The following is a 25,384-nucleotide window of genomic DNA, read 5'->3' on the forward strand; positions in this document are numbered from 1 at the left end:
TCCGCTTCCCTCTTCCTGCTCGGCTCCCTTCCTCTCCCGTCTTTCTCAGACCTAAGGGATATTTACAGAGAGCGCCTTGGCCAGCTTGGCCTACCTTATTAGGAGCTCAGCTTATTGTCAGTGGTGTTATCCCTGCAGGACAGTGGTCTATCTGCTCACCCAGATAAGACAAACAGATGGAGCGGTATCACTATGGTTTGGTACATATGGATGGGAACTTTAGACACCGGGCTTCTCATGCCCTCCCATCGGCCGATTATAATGCACTTTTGGTTGCTGTAATGTCACAACTCTCAAGTACATCGCTCATATGTCATGTACACCTGTCAGTGTCGATGGCTCGGCACACCCACCCCGCATAATTGTTAAAACACATGTTGTCCCTTTTTCCTGACAAGTAATCTGTGAGAATGTCTCTACTGCAGTAGCCCCCTTGCCACCTCTTTCCTCCCATCTGGGGGACGTCTGGCTACCAGATACGGTAGACCCAATTCTGTAACAAGAGGTGATGGGCGATGCAGTGAAAAACATCCAGGTAATCACAATGAGCAGCTTAATAAATTTAACCACAGCATGACACAGAAAAAAAGGCCAGGTATCCCCATAAGAGTTGTCTTGGGGTGGGTATATGATGCCCCCTCTAAACATGAACTCGATACTTCGCAGTTCGACGACACGCTGAAGGGTGGGCTTAAGGTAGCCAAAATAAAACCCAGCTAATGTAAATATGACAAGACAGTTGCTACAAACACACTTTTTATTAGAGTGCCGTCATCCATTTAATATATTAGAAAACCAACCTGTGAAGACTACGTGAAACTTCATTTGAAAAGATTACTCAAGACTGACATTATTTATACACATACAATGTACATAAAACCATGCTCCCTTCAAAAGAGAGGAATTGACAAAAAAAAATAGGAAAATAACTTTATCAATGGGAATTAAACAATGCATAGCATAGTAGGCTTTTACAGAACAGCCATTTCTATATTGTGCAATGACCTTTGACCTTCAGCTATGGGTAAGTTCTCCCCCCTAAGTACCTCAAACAGAGGTCACGGAGGGAAGGTGTTGCTCTAAAGAGTCATCTGGAGGGCAGGCAAAGCCTCGTGGATTTATTATTGCTTTATAGTTAGTAAAGTGCTGTGGTCGACCGACCTGGATTCTATGGTCATTTTAAGAGCACGGAGTGCGTCTGTGGTCACAAAAACAAATGTGGGGAAGTGCATAGGCGGAGAGGTAGGTGGGTTCAAACATTTGCATGTGGAATGAAATTACCCAGAGTTTCACGGACTTCCTGTGTGGTCGGGGACTTTTTCATTGATGAATGACAGTGATGAGTAGGTTTTACTTAAAACCCCGTTTTCACAGTTTCAGAGAAAACCGCAAGTCAGGGTTGTTTCAATAGACTACACCGAAGCCTTTAGTGCATTTCTAGATAGGTTAAAGTGGGGCTACAATTGTTAGTAAATTGTGGGGTAAATTTGTGAATATGTGGTGTGACGTGTTCACAAAAAAATAAATACTAAGTGGGAGCTATGAGGACCAAGATGCCATAGGTACTTGTGGAACATGCATCAGCTGTATGTAATGAACACAAATGTGTGCATATTAGTGGACCGACGATGCACAACCAGAGTTTTTTTGTTTTTCGTTTCCCTTGCCGTTCACAAGCCCCCAGGCGTTTGGCTGTTGTCAAGTCTCATGTTGCTCCTGTGGGAGCCGATGGCCACAGCCACTGATGATGCCATTGGCTGGTGAGAAATGGGAATTAAGGCACACAAAAAGCCACTCTCAAAAATGTTCCACACTACAGAGAATCATCACAATCAAGCTATGGTGCTCATTTATGTGACGTTCTGGTCCCCCCCTTTGTCTGCCCACCCACCCAATTCTCTCACTCTTTGGCACTGGGAGGAATGTGTGGAGGGAAGGGAGAGGAGACAGATGGATGGAGGGAGGAGGAGGGGGGGGGTGTTGTTCCCTGCATGCTCCTTGCGTCTTTCTCTCCTCCTCGGCTATTTGGAGAGCTTGCTGATGACACGGATCAGTGCTCCATTTTCATCTTTAAGACGCTGGTTGTCAGCTCTCAAGTCACCCAAGACCTGAAGAAAATGGCATAACGTGAAAACACTTTCAAAACGGTGGAACAGTAATTTAATCTTGCCAGTTTGTTTTTGGATATTAGATTTGAAATGGGACACTTTCCAGGAAAAGCAATTCATTATAAGTGCATTTGTATACACGTCTCATTTGTATACACGTCTCAGGGCACTGAGACAGTCAAGACACATTTGTTGGCCCCGTTTCGAAAGTTAATGAGCTTGTTCTCCATTTCATGCGAGCTGGTACATAATGTTAATCATAGTAAAATGCCAACGTCAAAACTAAATGGCACAACGTGATGCAGTGAGCCTTGTAAGCGTAACTCAATGGCATGTTAATGTCTGATAAAATCTTAGGACTGGATGTGAAATGTTGTCGTGACAGGTTCAAGTGGAGATCATTGAATTTCCATTATCAGTCCATCTGGGGAGTGCTGAAAACAGGATTGGTGCAAAATGAGCACAAGTGCAAAGGGAATAGCTCAGGTTTTTTTTTTTTAAATCTATTCCCATTTTACTAACCAATCATGTAGTACATAGGTAGATTTCTAATCATAGTCATCCACCCTTTTCTTCATACTAGACACAAAGCTCCAGCTACCCATTTACAGTTCAATGCAATTAATGGTGGGCAAATCCACAATCCTTGTTAAGTGGAGGGAAAAAAACTGCAGTTAAGCCGAATCCAACATTGTGCTACCTACAGCAGTCAGTCACTCATAGTGGTCATTTTAAAAATTCCCAGTTTAGGGACAGTTACGGTTCTTCACTAAAATGCTTCTTGCCACACAGCCTACAGGCGAGTACCAGCAGGACTCCCTCCGCCACGGCACAGCAAACAGTAAGCGGGAATTTAGCAATAAAAACAACCACTCGAATTCACCATGATAGACTGCTGTAGCATCGTGTTAGCTTTGGCTGCACCGTGGAGTGGTATTCTTTGCACTGAACAAAGACTGTGGATTTGTCCCCCATTAATTGCAGCAAACTGCAGATGGCAAGATGAAGCTGCTCAACCCATACAGGGTCAAGTATTACGCAGAGAAAGCAGCTGTTAGAAAATTCTAGCACTTTCTGGCCTCTATATATTTCACCAACTCGCTGGACATGAGTTTTTTTTCCTTTGGATTTTTCCCTCTTTTTCTCCGAATTGTATTCGGCCAATTTCCCCACTCTTCCGAGCCGTCCCGGGTGCTGCTCCACCCCCTCTGCTGATCCGGGGAGGGCTGCAGACTACCACATGCCTCCTCCGATACATGTGGAGTCGCCAGCCACTTCTTTTCACCTGGCAACGAGGCGTTTCGCCAGGGGAATGTAGCACATGGGAGGATCACGCTATTCCCCCCCAAACAGGCACCCCGACCGACCAGAGGAGGCGCTGGTGCAGCGACCAGGACACGTACCCTGATCTGGCTTCCCACATGCTGACACGGCCAATCGTGTCTGTAGGGACGCCTGACCAAGCCAGAGGTAACACAGGGATTCGAACTGGCGATCCCCATGTTGGTAGGCAACGAAATAGACTGCTATGCTACCCCAAAGCCCCTGGACATTAATTTTAAACATATTCAGTAATACCCTAAGGTCTTATCTTCACATTGGTTGCTAGGATGGTTTTCAGAACTCTTTGGTTTTATATATATATACATATACACACACATACTCAAAATCAGAATTTGGTCCGTCACGGCTACATTTAAAAAAAAATGTAAAATTTAAGAAGCCATGATGACGACTAACTTAGGGGTTGCTGGATTTGTTGCTCGCGCAAGCGCATATCGTCTGGTTTAGGCGACTCACAGGCAGTTAGCATAAAAAAGAAGAAGATATCTTTGATATAGCCAAGGACCTCTGAAAACCATCACACCAGCCCATGAGAAGGCGAGACCCTAAGCTATTACCAAATGTGTTCAAAACGGGTGTTCACTGATTTTGCAAAAAGTTATAGGCGCCAGATTTGTGGTCAAGGCTACTCTGCACACCTACAAAGGATCTCAATGTACTGAGCTGCTGTACGGGCTAGGAGGTCCTTTTTCAATATGAGGAAGAGGATGGATGACTGCGAAAATGAAACCTATGTATTAACGGGTAGAGAGTATATAACAGGGATAGACTTCAAAAACAATCCAAACTATTCCCTTAAAATACTACAATCTTGAAAATTGTAATTTAAATTTAGACACCCATGGTGATACTGCATTGTTGCTGGACTAATCCAAATCCAGAAGCTCCATTTGAAACGGTCCACCATCAATCATGTCGTCCCTACTTGGGATGCGTCGATCAGCTCCCAGTTAGTTTAGCGAAGCACTATAAAACCTTCCGCCCGTGTAACATGAGAGCACGATGGCAGAGATGACCCATTCGTTATTCTCTACATCTGTCGATGCTTTTAGATCTACCTTGTGGAGGACACAGAGTACAAGTGTGGCGAACAGACGGACAGGTCCATAGCTGCTGCCCCCATACTGAGTTCTTTGGGTGGGCAACAATATGACAGTAACCAGTACTGTTGCATGTGTACCGTCCCCACCAGTGCAAAGAATAACATGGTTTAAGATGGGTTTTAACTTACTGATGTTGTAGTTTCTGTTTAAGAGCTTCAGTGAGCTTGATCTGACAAACCTGCTGGCCAGCAGCAGGATTTCAGCTTTAAGAGCAGTTTAAAGTCATATGTCATAGACCCTTTTATGACCTACGTCACGCATAGTATGCACGTGCATTTTGGCAGCAAAAGAGACATCTCCATCTCCAATCAATGCAGGGTGCAAGTGGATTTTTGATCGACTGATATTTACATTTTTAAAAGGTCATCTCGTTGTGTTGTGGGTTGCCAGAACAGGTCCAGCAAAACTAAAGGTATTAATTTCTACCGCATTCCATTGGGGAAAAGACCGTTCAATGCAAACAGGCGGAGATTGTGGCTACAAGCAATAAAACGAGTCTAGATAAATACATAAGTGGCTATCATAACAAATAGAAGTTATATTGTAGCATAAATAATAGGTTATAGCATACAATTGTATGGTCGCAAATAATAAAATCAATTTTTTTGCTGCCAAAATGTGCGTGCATACTAAATCACGTGATCACTGTTTACCAACTGTAAAACGGTCTATAGCTGAAGCCTTACCAACGATAGACTGACATGTGCAAAGAGATAACCTGGTTATAGCAGCCAGTATGAGGGTTTAATGAAAATACCCATAAAGCAAGTCTGTACCTCACCCTGAAAGCCATTTATAGCCCAAGCTGTAGATGTCTTCATGCATGCTCAATAATCCAGGTAAGGAAATCACAGAAACGTGAGTCAATTCATCTGGACACAACGTTTAGTGGCAGAAACGTTTCATCATTCATCCAGGGGACTTCGTCAGTCTCAGCTGACTGCAGGTTTCCCCCAACCGTATAAAACAGCACAGTTACATAATGACCGAAACCGACGATTGGTTTCATATGCAAATATGCGTCACCATTAACTAGTTTTAATGACCATGTATACTATTCACAGAGGATTAGGTAATGTTATAATCCCAGCATTTTAAGATGGCGACATATGTACTCTTAGCCCCCCCCCCCGGTTCAGGGATGGTCATTCCCCCTTCACATAGATCGCCTCTTTGACTCCCCGTTCAAACCAGCATTCCTTCCTATAAAGGATGTGCACGTCCTCATCCCTGAAAGAGTGGCCCCTGGCCTGTAGATGGGTGTAGACTGGAGTCCTGGCCTGATGCGTTAGCTCTTCTGTGTTGTGCCATCCTCTTGGTCAGCGTCTGTTTGGTTTTCCCGATGTACAAGTCCTGGCAATCCTCAACTGTTCGGACATTCCCGCCACACACAGAATCAGCACTGGTTTACGCCTAGGCAGCTGTTGTCCTTCTCCTCTCTTCCATCAGATAGTGCACTGTATGGGCATCTTCCTGGCTTTGGCAAGCCAGGAAGATGCTGCCTAAGTGTAAACCAGTCGTGACCAGTAGCGGTATGTGGCGGAAGTGTCCGAACAGTTGAGATGCGTATTTTCCGAACACCCCATCGCTGTTGCTTTCAAGCCCCAAAACACGCTGTGCTAGAAATTGGTCCACCCCAACGATCGGGCCCCCCGGCACAAGCAGAGCAATATAGCATATGCTGTTAAGTGCCAGGAGAGTTGTCGGGACTTGTACATCTCAAAAACCAAACAGACGCTGGCACAACACAGAAGAGCCGACGCATCTGACCAGGACTCCGCAGTCTATACCCAATTACAGGCCAGTGGCCACTCTTTCAACAATGAGGATGTGCACATCCTTGATAGGGAGGAACGCTGGTTTGAACGGGGAGTCAAAGAGGCCATCTATGTGAAGAGGAAATGACCATCACTAAACCGAGGGGGCGCCTAAGAGTACATCTGTCACCATCTTACAATGCTGTGACTGCAAACATTCCCAAATCCTCTGTGAATAGTACACATGGCCACTGAAACTGTAGTTAATGGTCACGTCTATTTGCATATGAAACAATCGTTGGTTTTGGTCGTTATGCAACTGTGCTGTTTATAAGCTTGGGGACACCTGCAGTCAGCGGAGACTGACGAAGTGCCTTGGATGAGTGATGAAACGTTTCTCCCAGTAAACGTTGTGTCCAGATCGACTGATTCACCTTTCCAAGATGTACAGTTTAAAACGGTAAATAGGACTTTCAGAAATTACATTAATAATCTGCTACAGAAATTACAATAATATTTGGTAAGTACTACTTAAGATTTATTAATCTGTTTCGCCTGTCTAAATGGCTGACCCAAAATAGAGCACACGCGTATTATAGGCGAGACCCCTTTTAAAAAGGTGGTCATTTGGCAGGATAACTATGACCCCATTTCCTTAAATATGATATAAACATCTACATCCAACCCTTACAGAAAAATCTGAGGACATACTTAATAAAAGAATTGGGCTACTACATTGCAACAGTTCTGGAGATTTGTATTTGGTAAAGGAGTGGCTTTCAAGCTGGTCCTTGAGATAGAAAAGCTCGTTTCCTGTTTCGCCAGGCAGTTACATTCGAACCGTTGTGACAGTTCTAGCCTCCAATGAGATGTCGGGAATACCTGACACATCAGGTGAATTTAATTAACTACCTGGCAAAACAGAAAGCCAGCAGCAGCACTGGGGGTCCCCAAGGACTGGCTTGAAAACCACTGTGCTAAAGCAAGCTAAGGAGGTATGAGCATGCAAATCAATGGTGGCTGTAGTCTAATCTCACCCCTGCCTCCGCTCACTCACCTTCAACTCCTCTTCCAGCTCTGCAACGCGGCGCTCCAACAATCTCCGCTCCTGATGCCATGGAGAAAGGTGTGGGTCAGGGTGGAGGCACGTAAAGAGGATATGGAGGAGGGGACAGAGGGAAGAATGAACAAGTGGGATGTAGAAGTACAAATATGATGCAAAAAGGTATGGGTGGAGGTAGGCAGAGCTGGCAAAAGTATGCTTGTTATAGCAGTACAAACAGTTAAAGGGAAAGAAACGCCAGTATTTTTTAACCTAAGCTCTATTTTCCTATCATTAAGGAGTCAAACCGAGCAATGAGTAGCAGAATCTTTCAAACTGACTCAGTATTGAGGAAGCTGGCATCAGCAGGCTGCAGCGCATCAAGCTGCAACGTAATCCTTCAAGGCAATACCATTCATCAAACAACATCCATTAAGAGAGCTTTTTTTGGCTCCAATGGGCTCAATAATATGAGAAGAGACTAAAGAGCCTTGGCCTCGATATCAATCATGGAATTATATAGATAATATATTTCTAACTTGGAGCAGAAGTCGCACTCTGTAATCCTGCGAGGAGTGAGGATGACAGGAAGACAACAGTGGAGGCATAAGTGGCTCTGAGAGAAGTGCAAAAAAAAAAAGGTCAATGACTGCACTCACTCTGCTGGTGAAGACTGCTGGTGAAGAAGGAGCTGAGCCGGAAGGCAAAGCTCTCAATTTACCAGTCAATCTTCGTTCCAACCCTCATGCTTCGGGTAGTGACCGAAAGGGTGAGATCACGGATACAAGCGGCTGAATTGAGTTTCCTCTCTAAGGTGTCTGGGCTCAGCCTTAGAGATAGGGTGAGGAGCTCAGACATCTGGAGGAAGCTCGGAGTAGAACTGCTGCTCCTTCGCGTCGAAAGGAGCCAGTTGAGGTGGTTCGGGCATCTGATTAGGATGCCCCCTGGGCGCCTTCCTTTGGAGGGTTACCAGGCACGGCCAACTGGGAGGAGACCCCGGGGTAGACCCAGAACTCACTGGAGAGACTACATGTCCAATCTGGCCTGGGAACGCCTTGGGATCCCCCCAGGAGGAGCTGGAGGGCGTTGCTGGGGACAGGGACGTCTGGAGGGCCATACTTAGCTTGCTGCCATTGCGACCCTACCCCGGAGAAGCAGCTGAAGATGAATGAATGAATGAATGACTGCGCTCACTGTCTTTTCATTGCAGAAGGTGTTTTCAGACACTTCTTGACACATTGAGCTTGTATGTGCCAAAAAATAAACAAATAATTTTTGTCAAGCACTATTGCCCCAAAGAAGCACATCAGTCGGCTGACTGCCAGCTTGTTCAATACTGAATCAATTTAAAAGGTTCTGCTACCTGTCACTGGGTTAGACTCCCAAATACAGGAAAACAAGATTTAGGTTAAAAACATGCCCAGGTATCCCTGTAAATCCAATAAACAGCCATGCATACCTTCTTCTCCAGTTCCAGCAGGGCTGAACAGTCAGTGAAGCGCTCCTGTCTCTTTTGAATACAAGAATATATCACGCAACATTAAAATTAGTGTCACATAAGTACAGTTACATATTCAGTAGAAGATGTGCATGCATGAATAAATGATCAGCATTAGATGGTCTTACCTGAGCCTTGTGTTCAACTGCTGGGCAAGCTTAACACTTGTGTAAGGATGTTCACAGTAGCTAGATTTACATGCAGAGAGTTTCTCTTCCAAATGAACATACATGTTCACCCAACACAGCGATCTGTTCAAAGTATCCATTGTGCAATAATGCAGTCTAAACAAAACTTCTGCGCAAGCAGAATGGCATTTAGCATCAAGTTACCCCACGAGCCCTGTCGACACAGAAATAGACACACCAATATTTAATGAGATTAAACCTCAAATTCACTAATTTATATTGTAACCCGTTTTGCAGGGAAGCGCACATGTACATCCTCTCTCTAATTAACACGAATAGGCTACAGTAGTAAGCTCAACTATGTTGCAGCATAAAGTTTGTCCCTTCCGGGCACCTGGGTAGCGTAGTGGTTTATTCCATTGCCTACCAACACGGAGATCGGCGATTCGAATCCCCGTGTTACCTCTGGTTGGGCATCCCTACAGACACAATTGGCCGTGTCTGCAGGTGGGAAGACGGATGTGGGTATGTGTCCTGGTCGCTGCACTAGCGCCTCCTCTGGTCGGTCGGGGTGCCTGTCCAGGGGGAGGGGGAACAATGTGATCCTCCCATGCACTACGTTCCCCTGGCGAAACTCCTCATTGTCAGGTGAAAAGAAGCGGCTGGCAACTCCACATGTATCGGAGGAGGCATGTGGTAGTCTGCAGCCCTCCCCAGATCAGCAGAGGGGGTGAGGCAGTGATCGGGACAGTTCGCAAGAGTGGGGCAATTGGCCGGGTACAATTGGGGAGAAAAATCCCCCCTCCCCCCCAAAAAAGTTTGTCCCTTCCACAGACCAGTTCTTACCACAAGCCACTATGTTTATTGTTGCTTGTCGACAGCGACGCAAATCGTCATGCGCAAAAAGTACACAATCATCCAGATTGAGAAAGTAGTCAGACTCAACCATTTATATGGCTAGTTAACAGATCGTCAAATGCTGTAAACCCATCCATCCATCCACTATCGGATCTGCTTATCCTGCTCTCAGGGTCGCTGGAGCCTATCCCCTTTTTCCAAATCTGATGGAATTTTCAAATCTGATACGCTTGCTCGGATAACTCTCTTCCAATCTGGATGTTCACATGAAGGTTAATCTTACAGATTGAGCCGTCAGTCAGATTGCTGCATGTAAATATAGCTAGTGTCAAAATTTGTCAACAGCTTAACGAGTTTCACCTGTGTGGCTTTCTCCAGGTCTATCCTGGTCTGACTGACAATCCTCTGGGTGTCCTGCAGCTGAGACTGGAGTTGGCTGTTCTCCCTGGAAACGTCTTCAAACAGCTGACACACACACACACACACACACACACACACACACACACACAAATAATTAGAAAGAGAAAGATTTGACCTTAATATCATCAGGCCTCTTGTGTCCGTTTACCTTCTTATAGTCCTGGGTCTCAGTACTGACTCCCTGAATACAGTCGTTATAGGACACACCAGATCTGAACAGACCACAAGAAAACAAGTCAGTGACAGCATAGTGGCCACAGTAGGCTAAACAGATTAAGGGGGGCAGGTTTGAAAAAAAAAGAAAGTTTAATAATATGTCTGAGAAAAATGGAGACATACCTGAAGCTTGAGTGCTGGTCTGCCTGTTTACAGGGAGAACATGCAACACAGTAATGGTCAGGATTCCATACCACAGGATACCCAAAAATAGACACAGAAATACAGGTTTACACACACACACACACACACACGCACTTTTTATGCATACCAACCTGTGGATCCGCCCCGCTGCCTGAAAACTCTTCCTCTCCACTGGGATCATTGTCATCACTCTGTGGAAGTAAATAGACCAAAACAGACCATTGTCACTTGCTCAACAACTTCTCCAATATCAAACCATAACCACTTCATTTTAACTTTTGTTTCCAACACCAGTATTCATTTGATCAATTGTCCTCATATCGCATTAATTTCTTTCAACTTTTTACATGACTATTTTAGCTATATTTCAATAAAAGCTCCGGATCAAAGCTGTTGAATAAAGTTTTGCACTTGCCTCCCCAGACCTCATTGCCCTCCTCCTGGCCCGAGCTCGTCTCCTTTCTCTGCTCTCCCTGGCCCACCGCTCTGTCTCACTCTCCCCTGTACTGGCCTCAGCATCTGGGACAAAACCAGACACTACTCACTTAACAGCATGTCCAGGTTTTTTTTTTTTCCATATAAACAAGCACACAGTGAAACCTGGACTTTTCAAATAACTACTGTATTTATGAGTCAGGGAAGGACATAGCAATGCGTACCTCTCCTGTCTGCGCTCTGAGGCCGCATAGTGCCAGCTGGCTGCGTAAGGCCCAACAGGTCAGACTTCTGCAGACTGGCAATACGAGACCGCCAGCTTACTTCCTGTCAACAGTATTCCAAATGAGAAATGTCACACATATGATGTGAAAGCAACCATCAGCCTTCGAAAATATTGTTCTCACCCCTTCCTCTCCCTTCTTCTGTTTTGCTTCCTCTTTTTCCTTCTCCTCCTCCTTTTTGTTTTCCCTCCCTTTATTGTCCGTCTTCATTGTTTTCTCCGCCTCCTGCAGGTCTGTCAGTGTGACCCCCTAGTTATAAAAAACAAAGATTAGACAGACACTTGAGTCTTTGAGGCCAACGCAAAGTACTGCTGAGATCCATCAGAACACTGGACCAAGAACAAGAAAGGTTCTCTCTACTTTTCACTGCACATCTGAGCAGGAGGTGTTTATATACACACCTGAGTGGAACGGCGGGACTGGCGAGCATGTCTGGAGCGAGCTTTCCTCTGAGCTTCTGCCTCCTCATCCCGCACTGGTGTCAGATAAGACCTACAAAACAGCAGAGATAATGCTCTTAGCAATAGCAGCAGTACAGCAGTTACGTTATTTAAAATGTTAAACCATAAACATCCCATTATATACACAAGCCACTGAGTATGCTAGCCATTCTTTTTACTCACTTGCGTCTCTGCTTGGTCTCCGAGTCACCTGTGGTCGTAGTCCCAGAGTTGGAGGTGGTGACGAAAGACTGCTCCTTCTTTTCCGTCTGTTCCTGAGCTAGTCTGGGGTAGAGAGAGCATGCTGGGTTGCAAGCGAAGAAAACAAAAAAACAAAACAAAACTTCACTTTGCATCATGACGGACATGTCAACCTTAAGTACCTCTGGGACACTAAATTATTAAGGCGGCTGAGTCCAATAGAGCTTGTCCCTGTGGTGGCTGAGGTCACGTTGGGGTCATCCAGTCTCCTTCCATAAGATGAGCTGGAGATGAGACACAGCCAACCTGATATCTCAAACATATTGCCATCATTCATAGATAAACATGCAACATTAACTTACTAGAGCAACGCAACAAGCTGTGCAACAGTGCGCACACACACACACACCAAAGGAGCTGTGGGCTGCGTGACTGACCTGCGAGGCAAGGAGGGGTTGGAGCCAGCAAGGTCACTCCCTGATTGACTATGAAGGCGGCGGGTGTATGAAGAGCTACGACTCAGCCAGCTGAGAGACATGGGGTTGACAAAAAGCACATATGCAGAGACGATGCAGGAAAAAACAGATTTGCATTTCACTAGCACACGAGCACAAAGGCTTACCTGTTAGAGTTGTCCGTGCTGCTGTCTGGAATACTGAAAAGTCTGCGTGTTGGAGTGGGGGGTACCCGAGCAAGCCTTGGCTCCTGTGGTCAAGGGACAAGATCTGTTACTAGCCCTTTATAATCCAAGCGTTCATGTGAAAGCAACGAAAGTTCTTTGTAGTTCAGTCAACTTTGGAATCAGTTGAGTCCCACGTGCTTTTGAATTTTACCTTACTATCAGGCTCTGAGCTAAGGCGGGGGCTAGACGCCGAGCGAGTCATACCAAGGCCAGACTCTGGAGGTTTGCTGGAGTCCTGGCTGGAATCAGATACCCCAACTGAGCCCAGCGTCACTGAGCTGCCTGCCTTCCGCAGGGAGGTTCTCCAGGAGCCTGGGGCCTCAACAGCTGGGGGCTTGCTTAGTTCCTATAACATACCAATAAATATTATCAATGTCTCATTTGTCCACTATTAAAATCATAGTCATTAAAAATAACACTTTTGCAGCATTTTTCCCACTATCCGATGTACAGATACAATGTCCAAAGAGTTGACCCACACTTGCCTTTTTAGCTTGGTTTCCTGTAGTACTTGTTGACATGGAGGTAGCAAGCAGGGCTGCGTTGTTGCGTTTGTTGTTCAAGTTGTTAATAAGTTCTCGATTTTTGGCTTTCTCTGCAACAGCACCAACATCATTTACTGATACAATGTGTAACATAACCATCTGACAAACATGCAAATTAAGATCCTGACAAGACTCCTCTTGTCAACAGTGTTAATTTGAAAACAGAACACAATCCTCTTCACTCACCTGACTCTGTGTCGCTCTCTGATTCACTCTCCTCCTCAGAGCTGGAGCTGCTTGAGGCCTTGGCCTGTGTCCGGGACTGAGTCTGTCCCGCCTGGCCTTCGTCCTCCTCCTCCTCAGCTGGGCTGCTCTGCAGGGCTGGAGGTGGGTGCTTCTCCCGCTCATGGAGGCAGATCTTCTCCTTGCTGCTCATACGAGAGATTGAGGTCCTGTGGGGGCGGAGCCAGGGTGCAGTAGAACAACAGGTGGCATGCAGGGGCTGATCAGTGAGGGCAGTCATTCCATGTGCAGCCAATTAAAGCCAGCATGTGTCAATCAACCAATAATTCAGTGCAGGGAACAGTGGGTAATTTTTCCGTGATGCAAAGTGTTAAAAATATATATAATTTCCACCCTATTTCGTTCCTTAGCTGTTGTTCTATTTTTTTTCCAACTCTCCGGTTTACAATGTTTAATTGCTCAGTGGTCATAGAAATATAAGTTTGTTTGAACTCCTATTTTGATTGCTTGTCATTTTGGATAAAATGTATTTTTCCATTGTCATTTGTAAATGTAAAATCTCTAAATACAAAAAGGCATATGGTATTGTTAAGTTACATTCCACAATTCAATCATATCACTTTACCTGTGTCAACTCGATTTTTGGTTTATATTCAATGGTGCAAAGCTTCACAAATTTACAAGCATACTGCAGGGATAATTTTGGGTAATATCATCATGTGGTGTCTCTAGCCACTGACCTTCAAGGCAGATAAAGTAGTTTCAATGGTGCATTTTAGGTTGTCTATCTCACACTGCAGTCTCAGTGGATAGAGACAGCACTGGTGCAAAGGAATGCTGGCGCTGTTAATGACACCTGCATGCAAACTGCTGGTACGCTGCAATGTCCGGGACTCAGCTCAGAAGCGCACTGGCACATGCTCACACCCTCACACACACGCTTAGAAAACATGCATGCAGACACCTCGTGCTGCCACGAACCTGCGTGTGCGTACTGGTGCCACGGAGATCGTTGGGCTGGTCTCAATAACAGGAGTCTGTTTCTCTTTCTCGGAGCGCAACTGAAGGGGAAATAAACACAGATCAACACGCTGAACATTTGGCACCGCAATGCAATCAATCACATCTCGTTTAACTAACAGCAGGGGATCGGACAGCCTGGTGGAATACATGCTTACAGCATTCTGTTTCTTCTGCAGCTCCTCTAGAGTGTCCACCAGGTTCTCATCAGCAACATCAAGTGGTGTTTGGCCCTACAACAAAGACAATTCATGCTAGATGATTTGACACAGGGGAAAGACGCATGATTTTTTTCCAATGGTAAATGTTTTGATCAGTTTATGTGAAGGCAGGCTTTTTTCCTCCCCTTTGTTTGTGTGTGTGTGCTCTTGCCCCTCACCACATTGTTGACTGCACCCATATCACACATGTTGTCAGCCAGCAGGGTGCACACCTCCTCCTGTCCCCAGTGGGCCGCTGCGTGCAGGGCTGTCCACCCGTCAATGTCCCTGCTGTCCACATCCAGCCCGCACTGCAACAGCACCCTGTCACAAGGGAAGGACATGGGGAAGGGTAGAAAAAAGATTAAAGCAGGGCAAAAGACAAAGGAATGGGAGCAGAAGAAATGGGACAGTAAAAAAATTTAAAAAAAAAAATAGGTTGACCAGGGGAAAGGACAAGGCTATGAAGAAAACCTGCTGCGATACCAAAAATATACCCAAACGCTATTAAGATGTCACTTCTTGCTTTGTGTGTGAACTGATCCTCACTTCAGAACTTCAATGTAGCCCTTAGCAGCAGCCACATGGAGTGCAGTGGCCTTGGTGTTCGGGTGAGGCGTGAGAGCACCACTTCCTGCCAATACCCCCATGGCGTCCTGGAGCATGATCCTCTCTTCCTCCTTACGGGCCTTGTCCACATCTATGGCTGAGATACAAAAGGACAAGCGCAGGGGCAGAAAATATGCACACATCGAAAGTTACAAAAAACAAAGTGAAAAAAGAGGGAAAAAAGACCTTTAAAATTGCGGAAAAACAACTGACAATCAAATATCCCAGAGCTGTACTACTTAAATTCCCATTTATGATGTCAATGACTATTAAAGAGCTCCAGAATGTGTTTAATAGATAAGTATTTTATTTTTCACTTGTACTTTGTCAAAATCTGGGTCAGTTGGAGGCCAAAGAAACTCTTGGAATAGATTGGGTCCCTGTCCCTATTTCACTGCCTATTTTTACCCATTTACAGCCAAATTAAATGCTCTAGTTACATCTGCTAAGCATGCAAGACCCAAAATTTAAAGATAGCAAACTGATTTGAGGCCTTAAAATCTATCGATGGGTTAAACCCCTTTGTAACATTGTTTTAGAAAAGTGCTATATAAATAAAGTTATTATTATTATTGTTATGCTCTCTAAATGGATTTTATTTATGAAGAACATAGCTGGTATGTACATGACTAATAATAATAATAGTGAATTCATGTTTTGATGCCAAACCTGCTGAAAAAACCCAATGATAGAAACCAAATGGTTACAAAAAAAAACACAACAAACAATCTCCATTATGCTTACATGAATTCAAGTAAGTATAGTGTACTGCTGATATTGGATGAACACAATTCATCAACATGTTGTATAGACAGTTTACAAAGCACAGACAAGAACAAAAATAAAATAAAATAAAACCAAGGGTAATGTTCAAGCAGTGTGTCTTTCTATTGAAATTAGGCCTTCGTCATAGTCTAATTTCATATGGCACAATATTGGCTTCTAGATTAATAATAGTACAATGTTGGCATATAGTCAATATTGTGGGAAGATGGCGGCGCGAACTCACGTGCAGCAGCTTCACCTGTCTGCGTCTACGTTTGTGTCATCGTGTGACGTTTTTATTCTGATCTTCGATTTTTTTCCCCCCATTTAATGGCTGAGAGAGTTGGTCTGCTGCGTCCTGTGGGCCCAGGGACCATGGCCCTGCTCGATGCTACGCCCGAGAGGAAACACCGAGGTGGCCTGGTGGCGGCCTCGCCTAGAGTCGACTGTGCAGTGTTTTTGTCTGCATTTGTGTCGTCGTGTGGAGTGCGGGGGAGGTGTGTCGAAGGTGTCTGGCTGGGAGAGCGAGCGTTGGATCGGCTGAGGGAGCCTGGTCTGCTGGACCACGGCCCTGCCTGGAGCTGCGCCCGAAGAGGAAGCACCAAGGGCGGTCTGACAGGACGTGGAAGTGGGGCAGGCTAAGCTAACTGCCAGCCCATGCGGACCAGCAGTTCCGACAGTCCTCCTGGCTGGCTTTCGTTCTCCAGACAGTGGAATTTTTGCACTGTGTTGTTAACTGTTCATGGTTGTTTTTTTTTTGTTGTTTTTTTTGCTTTGTTCTCTCTATTTTTGGTAGTGTCGTTTTTGGAAATTTTGTATGTTTTTTTATCTTTTGTGTTGCACTGCTGTGGGCTGGTGAAACAAAATTTTCTTTTTTTTGTGTATGCAAGTACATGATAGAAATTACAAATTGTTCCTGATTCCTGATATTGAAGCATTTCATTTCAATTAGAATACCTATTGTACCTAAAAAAATACCAAGGACGTTGATATAAAGTACTGAAAAATTCAGTAAAATAATTCTGTTCCTTAATTTAGACTGCTTGAGATTAACGCTCTTAATAAATGTGATCACAGTATATGACAATAATTTGGATTTTAGTTTTAACCCTGATTATGCAGCCCTAAGTGAAATGGCACCAAACATAGCTCCGAAAAATGTCAACGTCACACATGAGTATGGGTGTAATCACAACTCTTTGACCTGTTGCGTAGTAGTTCTGGATAAGAATCGAGGATTTACTGCTTTAACTGCTGGCATGGCAAATTCTCCTGCAGGCAGTAAAGTGTGCCTCATAGGTCTTGTGCTGAGAAGTGAACTTCAGTACACAATTTCTTACTTTCTGCGATTTTCTTACCTGGATTATTGAGCATGCATAAAGACAATTTCTTACTTTGTTTTTTGATCTCTCCTTTGAGGAGTCTCTCCATAGCATCCTCAGAGGCCACATCCAGAGGAAGCTCTCCTTCACTGTTCACGGCCCCAACATGTGCACCATGCTCTATCAAGTACCTGCAACAAGAATCCTATAGTGAACACAGAGTATAAAATTGATAGTACAGCTGAAATATAAAAGTTGACAAGAATATTGCCAATATATTGTCCCATCAATATCATCTCACATTGATGTAGATTTTAGTAATGTTCAGTTTTTTTGAACACGGATAAATATCTAACGTGGGGCCAAGTGTTTTTGTTCATAATGGAAACACTCACAGTCTGTTAAAATGTTGTGCCTCCCTACTAAGACATTGTGACGACAGCCAAAACTCACTTGGCGATCTGGATGAAGCCGCAGGAGGCAGCTGCATGGAGAGGAGTCCAGCCCTCGTTGTCCCCCCGGTTGACTTCACTCCCATTCTCCACCAAAAACTGTACCATTTCAGCATTCTCATCGATACAGGCCTGCCAGAGGACACAGACACAAAGATGTGCATTACAGATCGCTATATCAGAAACACATTAACATACTGACAACCGATAGTATGAGAGAAGGCTGCTGCCTTGGGAGAAGAGCTGCATACTTTGTGGGTAAGGTCGTAAACTATGTAGGCCATATTATTTCGGGATATTTTTTCCTGCTCTGTTTGACTTCCACACTCTACTGATTTTGGTCTCCAGTAAAACAAAAAGACAGTCATAAAATGTATTTTATTTCTCTTTCGAGTAAAAACAATGACTACTCTGTCTACTTGTTGTGATGATTATCAGCTCAGAGGATTGCTAAACGCCCTGAAGTTTCCTCCCCAAATGGTTATTCTGTGGTTGTAGAAGAAACAGCCTATCCATCTAGTTGCTTCTCCTTGGGCTAGCTGCAGCAAAGATCTCATGTGAGTCACCTCACACAAACCCCAAGATGCATCCCGTGACAACCCCATGGTCTTCTGATATGTTGATTTAATTTTAGCCAATATTTATGGGGATCACTACAATATTAGATATGAAAGTTGAGACTGAACCTTAAACTTGTAAAGAGCCTCTTTATATGAACAATAGCTCTTCAAATACCTATAAAACTACAAAGATAGACAGAATCAACCCTAACAAAATATAGCCTTCCTCATAGCAATGGCTATACTGATGTTTAAAAGAGATGACTATACCATATCTACTTTTCAATTAATATTTATTGTCTTATCTGCTACATCTATTTTTCAATAAATATTTAGTGTAAGTCAATCAGTCATTGGTTTTTATTGGTATGCCATGCCAGGAATCAGATCTGTAGTATTATTGATTAGTCTGTTATTTTCATCTGATTTTTATCCATTATGGGGATGTTTCTCAATATGTCCTCAGATAGACATGATGACTGAAAATGTTTTGTACCTGTGCCTGGTTTGTAGCGCTTACTTACAGGGTGAACTGATTTCTCAGAACACATTGCCATGTCCCCTACTGTGACCGTGGTTTAATTTATTTACACTTAAAATTCAAAATTGACAGTTTGCACTGCTCGCGGCACAGCAGCCAGTGACGATAGAGAACGAACGTACCGAGCCGGAGAGCCTTGTCTGTCAGGCCTGTCCTAAGCCCCCTAAGAGGCTTTGCTTTTGGGCTAAATCAACTAAGCTACTTAGGTCCCCACTCTCCTTCATAATGTGAGATAATTAGTCAACACAGGTAGTAAAGGGGATAATTAGGAAGAAAAAAAACCCCACCAACTTTAAGACCCCCATGACAAATATTGTACTCTCCACAGGCAGAAATGTATAAAAGCCCAGAGTTAATTTGCAGCGGAGGGGGAACCCTCTTTAACAAGCGGGTACTCTCAGCTGAATGAACAGAGGACACAACATTTCTTCCACCCCCCATGTCATGAGGGTACACACTCTTCTGGTAGCCCGTCACTGGGTCATCAAGTGACTCATTGTGGAAATCGCCTTTGACAACAAGAAACTTGTGCAGTTTTGAGGAATGTTTTCCATTTCTTCATCTGAAATCCCTGAAGTCCCTACCAGGGGAATTTGGCAAAGAAAGAGGGAGACAGAGGAGAAAAGGAGAGAGGGACAAGAGCGAGAAAGAAAGAAGGGAGAGCAGCAAGGGGGGGGACGACAGAAAGCCTTTGGATGGATGCGATGGAAAGTTTAGAGAGCGTAGGCCTATATTTAATTCTAGTTGCCAGGCGACCAGTAAGCAACAGCAGAGTAAGGGATGGACAGCGGTCGAGGGACCACACCGGGTGACAGTAGGATGCACGGGGAGGCTGACTGACGGCACAGATATTGTCGATCACTCATCAAAACAGAAGTGGGATGGGAAATCTATGGGCAGCACGGCATCTTTATTTGGTAACCTTTTTCATAGTGTGTGTGTGTGTGTGTGGGGGGGGTGGGGGTGGTGAGGGGGGGTGGGGGCATTATCAAAACAAGAGTTTCTTCTAGCACTGTCCGACAGCAGCATGTACTATTTCGGGGGAGGGAGGGGAGGCAAACTGAGTCACAATAATCTGGTAAACTGGATACGGTCAGATGTCGTTCCGATCCACGTCCCTGCGCTCCTACTGTATGTAAAAGGAGAGCCACGTGTTTACCACACGCGGCGTGACAAAAGCGGGGGGGGGGGGGTACCGCATCGCCGAGGCTTCGCGTGACAAGCGACGATGTCCAGACTCGCGCCGACCTCTCTGGCGTTAAGGGGAGGGGAACACAGGTTGCTCCGCGTCGGCGCTGTAAGATGACAGAAAGATGTGTAGCCCCTGTGGGTGGGGGAGGTGGGGGGTGGGGTGGGGTGGGGTAGTATTTGGCTCAGTCGTTGGACAACTCACAAGTAATTGGGGACGCAATATTGTCCCAAAAAATAAAAATTTGCAATCACCCAATGATCCCCCCCCCTATCAACCCATACGGTGCGGCGATGCCATTAACCCCCCCCCCCCCGATCCTCTCTCGACCCGGCGATGGACGTGCCTCAGTCGCAGCTCGCTGTGTTTACTTTGCTCTCTGCCTTGAGAAAACATCACGGGACGGGACGGAGCAGCCTCACAACGGAGATAAGCCGAAGAAAACGTCCCCCCCCCCCACCACCACCACCCCCCTCCACCCCACACACCATCATCTCTCGGTACTCTTGGCCGTTTCACTTGCCCGTTTTAGTAACGCCAGTGAGTCACTGCAGATGGAACAGCTTTTTCTTTTTTTCCCCCCTTTTTCTTTTTTTCTTCTTTTTCTTTTTTTTTTCAGCCGGTTCGCTCCCAAAAACCTGAGGGAGAAGCGGAGCCGTAACGCCGCAGCGCGGACGAGCCAACCTACGTGTGCAAGCGATGCCCCCCCCCCCCATAAGCATAATAACGTTTTGGGAGACATCTCTGACACCCTCGTTGCACACAACACAACACAACAACAAAAACGACAGTTTATTTCTTTCCACTTGCTTGTTTTACTCCATGGAAGCAGCCGCCGGCGAGGATCGTTTCATGTTCGCAGCCTCCCGGGAGACTCCGCCCGTCCCGTATCAACGACCGTTAAAACCTCCGACAAGAGCAGCGACCGCGCGGGGCCGAACTTCCCTACCTGATGGAGCGCCGTCAGCCCGTCTATGTTGGCGTGGTTGACGTCGGCTCCCTGTCCGAGCAGCGCCGCCACCTCCTCCCGGTCTCCGGCGGAGCAGGCGGCCATGAACACGGCCCCCTGGGCGAACCGGACCTTGGCCCGCCGCGGAGCACATCCCGACGTGTCCCCACGCGTGTCCGGTCCCGTCCGGTCGGTCTCGGAGCCTATCCAGCGCTGCAGCTGGTCCTGCCGCCGCTGTTTGGCAGCTTCGGACCGGGAGCGATCAGTCGCCGCCATCTTCCCTGGTCTGTCCCGGACAGATTCAGCTCACGGCGGGGAGAGAGAAGCGAGAGAGAAGCGGTTTTTTTTCTTTTCTTTTTTTTTCTGGACGGAGCTTTTTGTGAACGTGCGCCCTCTGGCGGCGAAACTGGAGAAAACGGCCCCGGACTCGTTTGGGCACGTTTGACAGCGTTGTGCTGCGTTCCGGACGACGCATAAAGTCAGACTGAATCAATCTCCCGCTAGGGCAAATTTAGTTGGATTTTCCTAAAAATCAACGTGTATTGATTTTATGTTCTGATTCTGGAAAAACAACACCCCCCCCACCCTCAATCATCACTTATGACCCACTAGAGGTTGTGTGGCGGTGTCTGAATCTGCAGAGACCCTGTGCTCTGGGTGCATTTTCTTATTTTGCGTGTGTACGGGACGTTTCTGGGCGTCGACCTTTGGGCAGCGGCACACAATAAAAACGTAGCGACCAGGTGGCAGAGCGAGGAAGCCACGACAATGGCGGACACGGCGCCGAAAAGGCGCAAATACAGCGAAGCGAAGCTCGTTTCAAAACAGCAGTGAATCAGGGGTTGGCTTTCAGCTGTTGGTGGGCAGCGGAGGAGAGGATGGAAGTAAAGTGCGACGCGGAGAAGCGCACGCTTTCCTAGTGCCGCCGAGCTGGGGAGGAGGGGCCAACTTGAATGTTGCCTCAAACAAACCGCAAGTACCTTCTCAGTACCCCTGACCGCAGATGGGGGCGGTGCTCAATGTGGGCGGAGTCAATGGAGCTCACGGCATGATGTCACGTACCGCAGAGCACAGTGAACAACAAAACCTAGCTATTCTTGCAGGGAGAGGTGTGTAACCATACACGTTAGATCATGAAATTTTAGCGTTCGCTTATTTAGCAACTTGATATCAATTAGCAGCATCAATTAGCCTTAATAGAGTGTAGCAATTTTATTCCTCATCTCGTCATAACTCGTGTAAACTACTAATAAGACACGTTAGTCCCTAGCTAACGGGTCTGACCCTTTAGCCGAGCGGTTAGTGATGTCGCCTTGTGGTGCAGTACACCCCGTATCGAATCCCGCACCGGGCAAAATATAACCGGTTACATTGGTGGCAGCGGTGGGATCCGGAAGTGTGCAGATCCTCAGAAGTCTCTTCGGAGCGCGGGAATAACAAAGCGCGAGGGCGCGCTTCCGGGGAGGGTGAAGACTGTAAACTACTAATAAGACACATTAGTCCCTAGCTAACGGGTCTGACCCTTTAGCCGAGTGGTTAGTGATGTCGCCTTGTGGTGCAGTACACCCCGTATCGAATCCCGCACCGGTCAAGAAAATAACCGGTTACACTCGCTTCTCCGGGGTCGGGTCGCGGTGGCAGCAGGCTAAATAAGGCACTCCAGACGTCCCTCTCCCCAGCGACGCCCTCCAGCTCCTCCTGGGGGATCCCAAGGCGTTCCCAGGCCACATTGGACATGCAGTCCCTCCAGCGAGTTCTGGGTCTACCCCGGGGTCTCCTCCCAGTTGGACGTGCCCGGAATACCTCCAAAGGAGGGCGCTCAGGAGGCATCCTAACCAGATGCCTGAACTGGCTCCTTTCGACGTGAAGGAGCAGGGGCTCTTTCCGAGCTCCCTCCGGATGTCCGAGCTCCTCACCTTATCTCTAAGGCTGAGCCCAGACACCCTACGGAGAAAACTCTTTTCAGCCACTTGTATCCGCAATCTCACCCTTTCGGCCACTACCCAAAGCTCATGACCATAGGTGAGGCCGGAATGAAGATTGGCTGGTAAATTGAGAACTTTGCCGTCCGGCTCAGCTCCCTCTTAACCACAACGGTCCGGTACAACTTCCGCATTACTGCTGATAGACCCCCGGAACACTTCCGGGTACCTTGACAACAGGACGCCAGGAGAGGGGGATAGAGAACCCAAGCCGCCAAGCCGCACTGTATTAGATACGCAGCCTAGCCGTAGCTACGATGCCCAAAAGTTGCTGTGTGGTGGACTGTACTGTTAACAAGAAAAACAACCCAAATATTCGTTTTTTTGTATTGCCTAAAAGGCAGAAGGAGGGAGAAAAACGATTGAAATGGCTCCAGGCGATCAGAAGGAAAGACAAGGATGGACAACTTTGGGATCCTGACAGCAAACATGTTTACGTCTGCGGTCTGCACTTCATCACTGGTAACGTTAGCTAGTTTAACTAGCTAATAATAGGTTACGTCTATTCTACATTTTATAATCACCAAAATGTCAAGTTAGAATGCCAATAGATCAGTGGGCCCAGATGGGAAAACGAATTTAGTCAGTGTAATAGGCTAGCTACATTGAACGAGATGTAGCCGAGTTAGCTAGGCTACAACCCGCATAATGTTAGCTACACTGTAGTCTCCCTCGCCAGACTCCCTTCAGCTACACTGTAGCAGCTAGATGTGAAACTCAGTTGCGGGGTAGGTTGATTCATCTCCCTCTTCCCCTCCCCTTGCCTTCCCTCCTCCACTCATATTTTCTAAGACCCGCTCTGGCCCCTCCCTCACCTCCTCCCCTTCCCCTCTCTCTCCCTCCCTGGAACAGTTTGGTCTGGCGCAGGTTGTTGAGTCGGTGGCTATATGGAATTCCACAGTTAGCTAAACCTGTCTGAATGGGATCACATTCTTCAAACCCATATGTATTTTTATCCATTAAAAATCATAAAATGGTCCCTCCCCCCTGAATATTTGGTCACATGCTCAATTTTGTTTATCTTTCCTAGAAACAAGGGGTAACTACCCCGGTCTCCCTTACCCAGTTAAAATGCAAACATTGTTATCACATTATTGTTGTCATCCTTATTGAGTAGTATATCATGCATCGTTGTATGCAGTCATGTGTAATCCAGTAAAAAGTAATAATTGAATAAAATGCAAACATTTGTTGAAAATGTAGCCTAGTTCCTATGTCTTTTCCCCATGGCTGCTCTAGGTCATGATGTGTGATTTAATTTTTGCCTTTTATCATTTCAGGGTGTAATGCAAAGGACCCCATGCACCTGGACTACTGTCCCTTGAAAGGACCCTGGCCACCGATACTGCGAATTTTTCGCAAATATCGGTTCTTGTCCGCAGCAGCCAACGTGGCGACATAGTAGTTAGCCATTTAAACCGTGTTCAAACTTGCCGGCTTCTATCCCCCTCTAGCTCCTCCCGCTCTAACGTTCCAACGCGGAAGTACAGTGGTCTATGCTGCACCAATCCGCCAGTCAATCTCCCACTCTATCCTACCCTTACTCGTGAACAAGACCCCGAGATACTTGAACTCCTTCACTTGAGGCAACAGCTCATCTCCAACCCGGCGGGAGCAATCCACCATTTTCCGGTAGAGAACCATAGCCTCAGACTTGGAGGTACTGCAACCGCCTCAGTGCGCGCTGGAGGTCGCGTTCTGATGAAGTCAACAAAACCACATCATCTGCGAAGAGCAGAGATGCAATTCTGAGGTTCCCAAAATGGACATACTCCTCATCTTGGCTGCACCATGATATCTTGTCCATGAATATCACAAACAGAATCGGAGACAAGGGACAACCTTGGCGGAGTCCAACACCCACCGAAAACGTGTTTGACTTTGTGCCGAGAATGCGGACACAGCTCTCATGTACCCCGTACTCCCGCAGTACCCCCCCCCCCCCCACAACAGAGTGCCCCGGGGTACACGGTCGTAAGCCTTCTCCAAGTCCACAAAAACACATGTAGACTGATTGGTCAAACTCCCATGCCTCCTGTGGTGTATTGGATCGAGCACTCGGTGCTCGATTGTGTTGGACTGTCACCACTACTGAGTTCTGTAATACACTGGTCGAGCCTAGTAGTGTGTGATGTCTCCGTCAGTAAAGATCAGACTTGTGCCGCATCCTCGTCTCCGTGTACTTATATATAATAGTGATTAAGTTAGTAACCCACGAATAGTAACACTACAATAGTGTACATAAGAGAAGTCACAACATGGTGTCAGAAGACGGAGTTTCGGTATAATTCGAGGGCGGTACTTTAACGAGTTCGCTGGTAGCTGAGGCAGCTAGCTAACACGTGCTAGCCTGAGCACAAATATGGAACAGTTCAAGCCGCCACCACCGCTGATCCTTACCGGGAAT

The 25,384-nt window shown here is 46.2% G+C and overlaps 1 protein-coding gene across 6 annotated transcripts; it reads right to left on the reverse strand.

Moving 5' to 3' along the window:
• Positions 1–745: 745 nt before the first annotated feature.
• On the reverse strand, positions 746–21,317 carry zmp:0000001167 (protein phosphatase 1 regulatory subunit 12A). Of its 6 annotated transcripts, none has more exons than XM_056281561.1 (25): positions 20,996–21,316; positions 17,758–17,888; positions 17,377–17,495; positions 15,158–15,314; positions 14,788–14,932; positions 14,567–14,641; positions 14,370–14,449; positions 13,392–13,597; positions 13,146–13,255; positions 12,812–13,006; positions 12,601–12,683; positions 12,416–12,505; positions 12,161–12,262; positions 11,961–12,062; positions 11,739–11,829; positions 11,461–11,586; positions 11,278–11,380; positions 11,034–11,137; positions 10,750–10,809; positions 10,598–10,620; positions 10,407–10,470; positions 10,199–10,303; positions 8,814–8,858; positions 7,370–7,420; positions 746–2,108 (listed from the first exon to the last, which is right to left on the reverse strand). In XM_056281561.1, exons 1-25 carry the CDS (start codon positions 21,269–21,271, stop codon positions 2,022–2,024), a joined length of 2,730 nt encoding a protein of 909 aa, XP_056137536.1. In that variant the 5' UTR covers positions 21,272–21,316; the 3' UTR covers positions 746–2,021. The 6 variants fall into 6 exon arrangements, with proteins under 6 accessions (XP_056137536.1, XP_056137537.1, XP_056137535.1 ...); XM_056281562.1 differs by having other exon boundaries at positions 8,814–8,864; positions 13,392–13,573; positions 20,996–21,315; XM_056281560.1 differs by having other exon boundaries at positions 8,814–8,864; positions 20,996–21,315.
• Positions 21,318–25,384: the final 4,067 nt, after the last annotated feature.

Source organism: Lampris incognitus, chromosome 6 (genome assembly GCF_029633865.1).
Source record: "Lampris incognitus isolate fLamInc1 chromosome 6, fLamInc1.hap2, whole genome shotgun sequence".
Taxonomy (NCBI): domain Eukaryota; kingdom Metazoa; phylum Chordata; class Actinopteri; order Lampriformes; family Lampridae; genus Lampris; species Lampris incognitus.